Genomic DNA, 11,242 nt, shown 5'->3' with positions numbered 1-11,242 from the left:
TTTTTTTTTTTTTTTTTTTTTTTTTTTTTTTTTTTTTTTTTTTTTTTTTAAATATCAATTATATTTATATTATATAGAAAGAGTATCGGTACAATCAGTTGAAATCCTCAGAGTGAGCAGTAGACAAGTACGAGAAGAGTAGTAACTAAGCCAGCCAAAGCCAAAAGAGATAGAAAAAGTGATTATCCCGGTTGGAAGTTTGCAAACCAGAGGTGGAGATATGTGTCTTGAATCACTCTTGATGGTTGAGAAGAGAGGTTTGTCGTATTATCGAGTCCGATGAGTCTCCTTCTTAAAATGAGCTGGATTTCCTTTCGTAACCTGTCCGTAGAGCGAAATGACGATGAGTGTAACCTTGCATTTCTCTCCATCCAGATTGTATAAAGAAGGGTCTGGAACAACAGCTTACAAATTAGATTAAGTTTCCTGTTGGTGGTAGGATTTTTAATCCAATTCAGAAATCCGATGAAAGTTGTTGAAGACGGAGGCGTTAGGTGTGCGAAGAAATCGAGCCAAAGTGCTTTGGAGTAAGAGCAATGGAAGAAAAGATGGTCCCTTGACTCATTTCCTGTAAGACAGAGAAGACAAGAGACTGGAACCTGCAAGTTCCAATGCCTCATGCGATCCCTTGTAGTGAGCCTGTCTAGAACTGTTAGCCAGGCCATGAACGCCATCTTAGGTATCCCCTCCTTGAACCAAATCTGCTTGTGCCATGTCACAGTCTGCCCAGGCGGATGAAGATGATTCCATGTTCTCTTCGACGAGAAGTTACCCTGCGTCTGATCTGGATCAAGGTTCCAGCTGAAAAGATCATTACCTTCTGTAACGGATGGAGGATTGTGGTCCTGCAGGCAGCTTCTAAGAAGTTGAACTCTCGGGTTCCGTCCTCTTGGAAGTATCCACTGACCATTCAAAGCAGCTTCAGATACACTGGATAAGATCCCAATTCCAGTAATTCGCGGGCCACTATCACCAATAATCTCAAGTAATGGACCTAACCCTGTCCAGTTATCATGCCAGAAGAGAGTATCAAGACCGGAGACAATTTTGGAATAGACGAAAGGACGAGCCAATGCTCTCAACTTAACCAGGCGGCGCCATAGCCAGCTTCCTGTTGTTCTGAAATCAGCAGTCTAGAAGCATCGGATCAGATGAATCTTAACCCATGATACCCAAAGAGATCCAGCTTGAGAGAAGAGGAGCCATATTAACTTGAGCCCAAAAATATTGTTCCAATGGACTAATCTTTTCAATCCAAGTCCACCAGCTGACTTTGGCTGACAAACAATCTCCCAAGAGACCTTAGCACCCCTAGCAGTTTCTGTAACTCCTTTCCACAAAAAGGCACTGCAGAGTCTCTCTAAATGATCAAGACACTTGTTCGGCAGCAAGAAGACTGATGTCCAGAAGTTGATGGTACTATTAATAACCGAGTGAAGAAGCTGCAATCTCCCAGTGAAAGAGAGGTGTCGATGGGTCCAACCAGAAATCCTGCCTTTGATCTTATCAATTAATGGCTGATAATCTGATTCAGAGAGTTTTTGTGTGATAAGAGGCACTCCAAGATATCTGACTGGTAAGGATCCATGAGAGAGGTTGAGTCTGGATGCCAGATCGCTAATAAAATCCCTATTATCACCATCAATAAACAGACAGGATTTCTGCAGGTTAACTCCGAGCCCAGAGACCCTCTTGAAATTAGACAATATCTCTAGTATCTCCAACAAAGAGGATTCTGCTCCATCAAAAAATACTAGAAGATCATCGGCGAAGCTCAAATGAGTGATCAGTGGGTTTTGGCATAAAGGGTGAACCCTGAACCTTCCTTGAGTAGCAGACAAATCCAATTGTTTCGATAATATGTCCATCACCAGCGCAAAGAGGGGTGATGAAATGGAGTCTCCTTGTCTCAATCCCTTCTTGCCAGGGAAATATCCTATAAGCTCTCCATTAAGTGCAACTGAAAAGGATGGCGTGGTAAAACAGGTAACAAGCCAGTTGATGAAGACTTCCGGAAGGTCAAGTGCTCGCAGAATATTGGTCAGAAAACCCCAGTGAACATTGTCGAAAGCCTTGGAGATGTCAATTTGGAGGCAGCCTTGGAGATGTTTAATATTGCTTAAATCAAAATACGAAGTTGAAAAAAAAAAATCAAAATACAAAAATTAAAAATTATACCGGCATCTTAAGTATATATTTTTTGTGTCGTCTGCGACATCATATAAACGAACACGGCCAAAAATGAGTGTAGAATTAGTCCTGGGCGTTCGGGTATTCGGTTCGGTTCCGGATATATCCATTCGGTTTTGGGTAGTTCGGATATAGAGGTTTAGGATCCATTCGGTTAATTTACTATTTCGGTTTGGGTTTGGTTCGGTTTCGGTTATTTTCGGTTCGGTTCCGGGTATCCAAAACAGTGTAATATATTTAATAAAAAAATATTATTTAAATAAAACTTGATTATAATTTAACAAATATATCTAAAACCTTCCAAATATTTGGTTTATTTAAAATATTTTGGTATTTTGGTCTAAATATATATGATATTGGTGTGGTTTTTTAGTTTCATTTTATTACGTTATATATTTTAACATGTATTAGAATGTCAAAACTTCAACGTGGTGCAGTGGCCACTTTGCACGGTTAAGTTTGCAGGGGACTCAAGTTCGATTCATGGCTAAAACATAATTTTTATATGAGTTCGGTTTGATTCGGATAACCGAATGGATATCGGTTCGGTTCGGTTAATAACCGATATCCATGGGTAATTAAAACACTATCCAATCGGATATCGGTTCGGTTCGGTCCGTTCGGTTCCGGTTATTTGCCCAGGACTATGTAGAACTATAAATTTGGTATAACAGTTCTTTATGCTGTTTGTAACAGATCAAAAAAAAAAATTACCATCAGCTTTGAGCAGATTCTTAAATTTAGTTATCCATTTTAAAGTAATTATATCTTTCTTTTCTTCTGGTTAACTTGTTTTTTTTTCATTATATGTATTTTAGGAATTTGTTTTTGTTTTTTTTTTGTCAGAAAATCTGTGTTTATTAATACATAATTTGATTAATTTTATAAGGTTAAGGACGAAGAAAAAAGTAAGAACAAGTCATCATCATCAATCATTATCGTCGTGGTCGTCACTAAACATCAACTTCAATTCTTATCGATTCATCATCATAACATAAGAAGCTTCTCTACTTGATCTCTCTCTCTCTCTCTCTCTCTCTCTCCCAGTTTTCTTATCCCTGATATCTCTCTCTCCTTACGCCTTCTCCTTCGCTAGTTTCGTGTTTTTTTTTTTTTTTGGGTAATCGTCGTCTCCGATACGGTACGTTCTCTTCCTGCTAAGTTTGATCAGAATCCTCGGAAATTAAAATTTAGGGTTTTTTATCCTCAGATTATTGGAATTGGATTGGTAGTTTCTTGAATTCCTAATTTGAAGATTTTTTTCAAATACACAAAGATCATATTTTTTTTGCATTGTGATTTTGACTTTGCTGTAGGGTTTTTGATAATTCTGATAGCATTTAGTCAAATCAGATCAATCAATGGCTTTATATATTCGTAACATTTTGTTCACATATCAGAGTTTTGTATGCATGAGTGTTTTGGTTCTTGCAAAAGTTGTGTGCTTTATTCTAAATGTAATGACTTTACTCTCTGTTTTACTCTTTGATTTCAGGATCATGGAAGGAGACTTCTTCAGGTTTGATGCGCAACGAGCACACAGTGATCGGTTTGTACTAACACAAAAGCCGAGTCTCATCACGGTTCCAACTGACGAAACTGGGTGTTTCGATTGCAACATCTGTTTAGAAACAGCACATGATCCTGTTGTGACTCTCTGTGGACATCTTTTTTGCTGGCCTTGCATTTACAAATGGTTAGATGTTCAAAAATCATCTTCTCCCTCCATTATCCATCAGCAGCAGAACTGTCCTTGTCCTGTCTGCAAATCTAACATCTCTATCGGTTCTTTGGTTCCTCTTTACGGAAGAGGCATGTCTTCTTCAGAAGAAGAAGATACAGTTATACCTCAAAGACCCGCTTCATCATCATCATCATCCCCTTTGAACAATCTGATCAGTCATCAACATCATCATCTTCAAGCTCAGTCTCCTCGTCATTACGGTAGATTCAATGCGGCGACGGAATCATCAACTGATCTCGCTAATGCAGTCATGATGAGTTTCTTGTACCCGGTTATTGGAATGTTAGGGGACACGAGGATGTTTGGAACGTTTACAAACACTTTGACTCATCCTTACCGGAGCTCTCGACTCGTCAATGGGAACAACAACCAGAGGATGGTGCAGCTAGAGAAGTCTCTACATCGGGTATCAATCTTCTTCCTTTGCTGCATTCTCCTCTGTCTCTTTTTGTTCTGAGTCACTACTTTGTTTATTCTTCTAGCTCTTGTTTTTTTTTTTGGTACAGTCTGTTTGTGATCATGTAAATAGCTGTGCTTGGTCTTGAGCTGTATAAGCCATTGTTTGTCACTGTTGTATATGCCTAAAAACTATATATTCATTCATATTTGTGCATGTATCTCCTCGGCTTGAATTATATGTATGCTCCAGAAACAGATTATGATATATATGAGCATATAAGCCCTTTTTGAAATTGTGTCTTAGGAAATACATGGTAAACATCAAAGTCTCAGTATACATCAAAACATGTGAAAAGACAAATGAAACATGAGGATGATTAGATAAGATTTGGTAAGATATAGAGAGGCCAATTGAGAGACATAGATGAAGTAAACTGGTGAAATTTTTTGGAACCGATGTCGTAAACACTGAGACCATAGCCAATGTAATATATAGAGTTAGGCTTAAGTCCAGGATATTGGCTTGCCTCAACACATAATGTCTCATTGTTGCCAAAGAAAATGCAGAGATCTCCAATGTCTTCAGTGTAATAAGCGGCAATTTCTAAATTATGTGCTTTTGTTCCTAGCTTAAACACCATGAATCTCTTGTTTCTGTTGAATATAATCTCCTTGTCCCCTTGGTCGTATGTCTCTACATACCTGCAAGGGTGTTGTTAGTTAATGTCATAGTTAGTTAGTTAATTTAGTTGTTCTGTTTGATCAACATTCTGCTTAATAACAAAAAGTCTGCCACCGGGGGACTCAACCAAGTACTCTCTCTTGCAACACAAAGCCAACGACTCCCACTCGGACTGTGGCATCTTTGGGATGTTTCTCAAATGCAACATCGTATACCTTTTGTTCATGTTAAGATCAAAGGAAAGCAAGAAACTTGCTGCTGCTATCACGAGGAACAACATTTGGTTTCGTTGGGAAAAAACGATATCATAGTGGAGTTCGTGGATGTCGTCATTATAGATTGTAACCCATTGCGAGTGGTCATTAGGCCTACAGTAATGTAGCCGGTTGCCTAAGAACTTGACGTACACTACATAATCATTGTCTTGGTCTGGCGGATAGGATAAGGAGACATTTATGATGGGAGTGGAAGAAGTACGCATAGGTATTTGGGGCAGAGCTATAACTCTAAGGGACCCGAGATTGAATACGTCGCTTAGATGTACGGTTCCATCATGTTTGCTCATAAAAGCTATCCAGCCGCGCGAGCTCCCAATGACTCTTGACTCTTCGTACAACAACTTTGGGAATGACTTGTGGATAACCTCGATGATCTCTTCTTTACTTAGATCGAATAACTTGAAACTCATTATGATGTTTTCAGCTTCTGAAGACTCTCCTACTTTATAACCTTCAAGTATCATATACGGAGTTTGCTTCTCTGGAGATGAGGAGAAGAAACGAGCAGCCTTGTGATGATCACTCTCTTCTTCAACCTGTGATTGTTTAGAAAAATCGTCATAAGGGATTACACAGCACAACACATTTGTATTTTGTTGATAGAGACTAGTTNGAAACTTGCTGCTGCTATCACGATGAACAACATTTGGTTTCGTTGGGAATAAACGATATCATAGTGGAGTTCGTGCATGTCGTGATTAGCGATTCTAACCCATTGCGAGTGGTCATTAGGCCTACAGTAATATAGTCCGACGCTTAAGAACTTGACGTACACTACATAATCATTGTCTTGGTCTGGCGGATAGGATAAGGAGACATTTATGATGGGAGTGGAAGTATGATCAGGTATTTGGGGCAGAGTTATAACTCTAAGGGACCCGAGATTGAATACGTCGCTTAGATGTACGGTTCCATCATGTTTGCTCATAAAAGCTATCCAGCCACGCGAGCTCCCAATGACTCTTGACTCTTCGTACAACAACTTTGGAAATGACTTGTGGATAACCTCGATGATCTCTTCTTTACTTAGATCGAATAACTTGAAACTCATTATGATGTTTTCAGTTTCTGAAGACTCTCCTACTTTATAACCTTCAAGTATCATATACGGAGTTTGCTTCTCTGGAGATGAGGAGAAGAAACGAGCAGCCTTGTGATGATCACTCTCTTCTTCAACCTGTGATTGTTTAGAAAAATCGTCATAAGGCAATACACAGCACAACACATTTGTATTTTGTTGATAGAGACTAGTTAAAAAAAAGCTTACAGAGAGATTTGCGACTAGATTGAAAAGCAGAGACATTGTTATCCAAGAAACAACCCCCAAACTTTTTACAATTTGATCATATGTTTATGTTTTCACTTTCACATTCACTCACGTCTTATGTACTATTTTAGACGTACTACCCAAGAAAAAAAAAAAGAAAAAACAGAAAAGAAAGTAGTGGACAAAACACAGCATAGATTAATTATCAAATGATTAGTAAAGGAAACTTTTAACAAAACAAAGACAGAAACAAATAAACATTACAAAGTAAATTCTATTTTCTTTTTTAAATAAATAGTATTATAGTTGTGGGAGTTTTGAAGGTGTATGTTATATAAGTTGAAGACCCTAACAACACTACATGTGTTAAAGTTATATTCATGAATTTCTGACACATGTTATATAAACTTTTTGTTAGTGTTAATTTTAGACGTATTGTTCAAGAAAACAAAATTATCTTGTGATCAGCATTAAAATAAATTAACACAAAAGGAAATAAATTTTAAAAAAAAAAGCTACAATTTTTTTTCTATCAATTACTTGACAAAGAAGCATATTTTAATTCACATTATTATATTATATATATAACAAAATTAACTATGTATATGATTTTTAGAAGAGATTAGAAAAACAAAATAAACATTAAAATTAATATTATCTCTTTCTAAATAATTATGAGTAGCTTAGGGAAATTTGAATCAATTTTTACATTGTCACAATTTAATTATACCAACACACATTATATAGGTGAAGTCTAATGATTCAAAATTGCGTCACGTGTCTCAGGAAAACATACCAACTTTAAAATAATGAGAGGTATATAAGACATATACCAACCTATAGATGATTAGGTGTGTGAACATATATACTTGTAGGTAATTTTAAAAACAATATAATGTCTCTGCTCTTCGGTCTTGTTGCAAAACATTATGTAAGTTTTACTTTTATGCTTTCATGTCTTTTGTCTAAGCACATCATCAGTCTTTGTTTTATCTTTTTACCCATTGCAAAATCAATAACCCCCCTAAACATACCCAAATAATCACATGCAGGTTGAAGAAGGTGACACGGCCCGTTTCTGCTCATATCCACGACAAACCCCGTACATGCTTTTCAAAACTAAGTTTGTATGCGACGAAGATGGAAATTATTATACAACTTTCTATTTATTTAATCCAAGGAGTGAAAAAATCATCACGATTACTAACAAATATTATCTAAAAGTTTCACAGTACTTGCGCAAACTCGTCCTCCTTGGAACCTCACGTGGCTGGCAATTTCTTTTGCGTGTGGATGATTCGATTATATATCTCACCAACGTGTATAATCCTTGGTCTTCAGATTCATCCACCAAAACCATTGCTCTGCCTTCATTGTTATATACTGGTGAACTCATTATAGGCTCAGTTTCATTGTCCACTCCTTTTCCCGACCAGGACGGTGATTATATAGTGAGTATCAGCGTTTCTGGATCTAAACTGTATTATTGTATGCCTAATCGAGATTCAGAGTGGACATGTATAGACATCCCATTCTCCTGCGATTTCGACTCACCTCTCGTTTATTCTTGGAAAGACCAAATGTTTTACCTCCTCACTACAGGATGTGCCTACATGGCTGCCTTGGATCTCAAAAACAATAAGAAGCCTAGCTTCCTTCAAATACAGTTTGAGAACTTCCCTTTGATACCACAACACGAGTGGGAGATATTGGCTTCATGTACACGGCGTGACAATATTGTTGAGTCGTCGTCTTCTGGCGAACGTTTCATTGTTCAATGGTACGTACGTTAAGCCCACAATTAAATTAGTTAACAATTAATAGTGCAGAAAATCTCATACATAAAGTTAGATGATACATATGAGATTTTTCTTTTGCCAAATGTTATATATATTATTTATTTATTTTATGTATTCTGAAGGTACTTTATTCCGTATCAAGCGGCCTACAATGGGAACATTTATGTACTTTGGAAAACCAAGCGAGTCATGGTGTTCAGGAAAGAAGAGGAAGAGGATGACAAAGTACTCCAAGGAAGCAAAATGATAGCTTATTATAACTACACAGAGAGTATTGGAGATCTTTGCATTTTCATTGGGCGCAATGAGACATTCTGTTTAGAGGCAAGCAAGTATCCTGGACTGAGGCCTAACTCTATATACTATGCTGGCCGTGGCTTTGGTGTTTACGATATCAGTAATAGAAGCGCCCGCGAGTATGACTTAACTGACTTTCCTGATTTTTTTGGCCACCCAATGTGTTTTCTTTCTCCACCTCTCCATTAGAGCTATAGGTTGATATCCTTTTAATGCTTTTCATTCATGTCTCAAGTAAAACTGTCTTCGTCCATGTCAACATCTATCTATTTTCTACTTTATTACTTACTTAAAAAAAAAAAAAAAACTTTGTTCAGTTCACCTTCCTTTCTCTCCCTTAACTGGGCATCGATTGGAACAAACAAACATATTTTTAAAATTACAATATAAACCTAAACTCGAAGCAAGCAACAAACATTGTAATTTTGAGAAGAAGTGCGGACCCAACCAACAATATCGTCAAATGATCATCTCAAAGTCCTTGCAAATGATCACATGTGAAGTTAAGTTGCCTACTCTCGATCGACCTTTTGTGGCTTCTTTTGTCTACGCATCAAACGAGGTATTTGTGAGAACTTCCCTCTGGGAGGAGATAACGGGCTTAGCCCAGAATCCTGCTGTTTTGGGCAAGCCATGGCTAGTCATGGGAGACTTCAACCAAACTCTGCACCCATCTGAACACTCAGCATCTGATGGTTTCACTGTTGACAGAGGTATGGCTGACTTCCGAACCTGTCTTTTAAATGCGGATTTATCAGACCTTACCTTCAGGGGATACACTTTTACATGGTGGAATAAGCGAAAGTCTGATCCGATAGCTAAGAAGCTGGATAGAATCTTGGTGAATGACGAGTGGAGGGGACTCTTCGCTCAGTCTTTTGGTTTCTTTGGGGAGCCTGACTTTTCTGATCATGCTTGTGGCTCAGTTTGTTTTTCTCTTGATTCATCAAAGCAGAAAAGACCATTCAAACTTTATAACTTCCTGTTATCTAATCCGGATTTCATCGCTATGGTGTGCAGCTGTTGGTTCAATTTTAACGTTATTGGCTCAGATATGTTCAGGGTCTCTAAAAAGCTACAGTACCTCAAGAAGATGATCAGAGATTTCAGCAGATCCAACTATTCAGATCTTGAAAAGAGAGTAGAAGAAGCACACGTCAAGCTTTTAGAGGCCCAGCAAATCATGTTAGATACACCCTCCCCTGTGAATGCGCAGTTGGAGGAAGAGGCTCAAAGACTTTGGTTCATCCTTTCGAAAGCAGAGGAGAGTTTCTTCAGGCAAAGATCTCACATTAATTGGCTGCGAGATGGGGACTGTAATTCAAGATATTTCCACCGAATGGTAAACCAAAGGAAAGCTATAAATCATATTCACTACCTCGAGGATGACAATGGAGTCAGGGTCGAGTCTCCTCAGGGAATTCATGATCTATGCACTTCTTATTTTCTCGACCTGCTGGGAAAGGATGTCTCTCCCCCACTTTTTATCCAGGAAGACATTACCTCTCTCCTTGACTTCAGCTGCTCTGATGCCCAATGTCAACGCCTTATAGCTCCTGTCACTACCGAAGAGATCAAGGATGCTTTCTGTTCTCTACCGAGTAACAAGACTAGTGGCCCTGACGGCTATCCTGTGGAATTCTATGTGAGTTGCTGGCGTATTGTTGGTGGGGAGGTCACTGCTGCTATCAAGGAATTCTTCTCTTCTGGAAAACTCCTTAAGCAATGGAACGCCACTACTCTAGTCTTGATCCCAAAGATCTGTAACGCCTCTAAGCCTGCTGAGTTCAGACCCATCTCTTGCCTCAATACCCTCTACAAGGTTATCTCGAAGCTTCTATCTAATAGACTGAAATCTTTGCTTCCTGAAGTGATCTCACCCTCTCAATCAGCGTTCATCCCGGGTAGAATTTTATCCGAAAATGTTTTGCTGGCCACAGAGATTGTACATGGTTATAATAGAAAAAACATTGATCCTAGTGGCATGCTAAAGGTGGATCTGCGGAAAGCTTTTGATTCCCTCAGATGGGACTTCATCATTGCATCCTTGCGTGGTCTTAAAGTTCCAGAGATGTTTATTTCTTGGATCACAGAGTGCATCACCACTCCTACTTTCTTAGTGTCTGTCAACGGGACTGCAGGAGGATTTTTCAAGAGTCAAAGAGGCTTGAGGCAAGGAGATCCTCTTTCCCCATATCTTTTTGTGCTTGCAATGGAGGTTTTCTCAAAACTCCTTCTANCATGATCTATGCACTTCTTATTTTCTCGACCTGCTGGGAAAGGATGTCTCTCCCCCACTTTTTATCCAGGAAGACATTACCTCTCTCCTTGACTTCAGCTGCTCTGATGCCCAATGTCAACGCCTTATAGCTCCTGTCACTACCGAAGAGATCAAGGATGCTTTCTGTTCTCTACCGAGTAACAAGACTAGTGGCCCTGACGGCTATCCTGTGGAATTCTATGTGAGTTGCTGGCGTATTGTTGGTGGGGAGGTCACTGCTGCTATCAAGGAATTCTTCTCTTCTGGAAAACTCCTTAAGCAATGGAACGCCACTACTCTAGTCTTGATCCCAAAGATCTGTAACG

At 38.7% G+C, this 11,242-nt stretch overlaps 4 protein-coding genes across 4 annotated transcripts; 2 read left to right on the top strand and 2 right to left on the bottom strand.

Annotated features, from left to right (window-relative positions):
* On the top strand, nt 2,894-4,551 carry LOC104728820 (E3 ubiquitin-protein ligase RMA3-like). The gene is made up of 3 exons (XM_010447752.2): nt 2,894-2,948; nt 3,080-3,331; nt 3,686-4,551. Exon 3 carries the CDS (start codon nt 3,690-3,692, stop codon nt 4,389-4,391), a length of 702 nt encoding a protein of 233 aa, XP_010446054.1. The 5' UTR covers nt 2,894-2,948; nt 3,080-3,331; nt 3,686-3,689; the 3' UTR covers nt 4,392-4,551.
* LOC104753723 lies at nt 4,711-5,835 on the bottom strand (the record flags this gene model as incomplete). Its single annotated transcript, XM_019230865.1, has 2 exons — nt 4,711-5,035; nt 5,108-5,835. Coding segments are annotated over 2 exons (1,053 nt in total), but the record flags the coding sequence as incomplete, so codon positions are not given.
* LOC109126921 lies at nt 5,862-6,596 on the bottom strand. The gene has a single exon (XM_019230863.1). The coding sequence runs from the start codon at nt 6,594-6,596 to the stop codon at nt 5,862-5,864; it is 735 nt and encodes a 244-aa protein (XP_019086408.1).
* LOC104728807 lies at nt 7,456-8,880 on the top strand. The gene is made up of 3 exons (XM_010447738.2): nt 7,456-7,491; nt 7,613-8,348; nt 8,502-8,880. The coding sequence occupies exons 1-3, from the start codon at nt 7,456-7,458 to the stop codon at nt 8,843-8,845; spliced, it is 1,116 nt and encodes a 371-aa protein (XP_010446040.1). The 3' UTR covers nt 8,846-8,880.

The sequence above is a fragment of the Camelina sativa genome, chromosome 2 (genome assembly GCF_000633955.1).
Source record: "Camelina sativa cultivar DH55 chromosome 2, Cs, whole genome shotgun sequence".
NCBI lineage: Eukaryota > Viridiplantae > Streptophyta > Magnoliopsida > Brassicales > Brassicaceae > Camelina > Camelina sativa.
This window is presented reverse-complemented; position numbering and strand designations above follow the sequence as displayed.

What these genes read in the sequence shown, in the direction of transcription:
- LOC104728820 (XM_010447752.2), top strand. Translation starts at nt 3,690, where the DNA reads ATGGAAGGAGACTTCTTCAGGTTTGATGCGCAACGAGCACACAGTGAT.
- LOC104728807 (XM_010447738.2), top strand. Translation starts at nt 7,456, where the DNA reads ATGTCTCTGCTCTTCGGTCTTGTTGCAAAACATTAT. An exon ending in GTCTTGTTGCAAAACATTAT is followed by an intron (nt 7,492 to 7,612) that starts GTAAGTTTTACT and finishes AATCACATGCAG; the next exon opens with GTTGAAGAAGGTGACACGGC. An exon ending in CATTGTTCAATGGTACGTAC is followed by an intron (nt 8,349 to 8,501) that starts GTTAAGCCCACA and finishes TTCCGTATCAAG; the next exon opens with CGGCCTACAATGGGAACATT.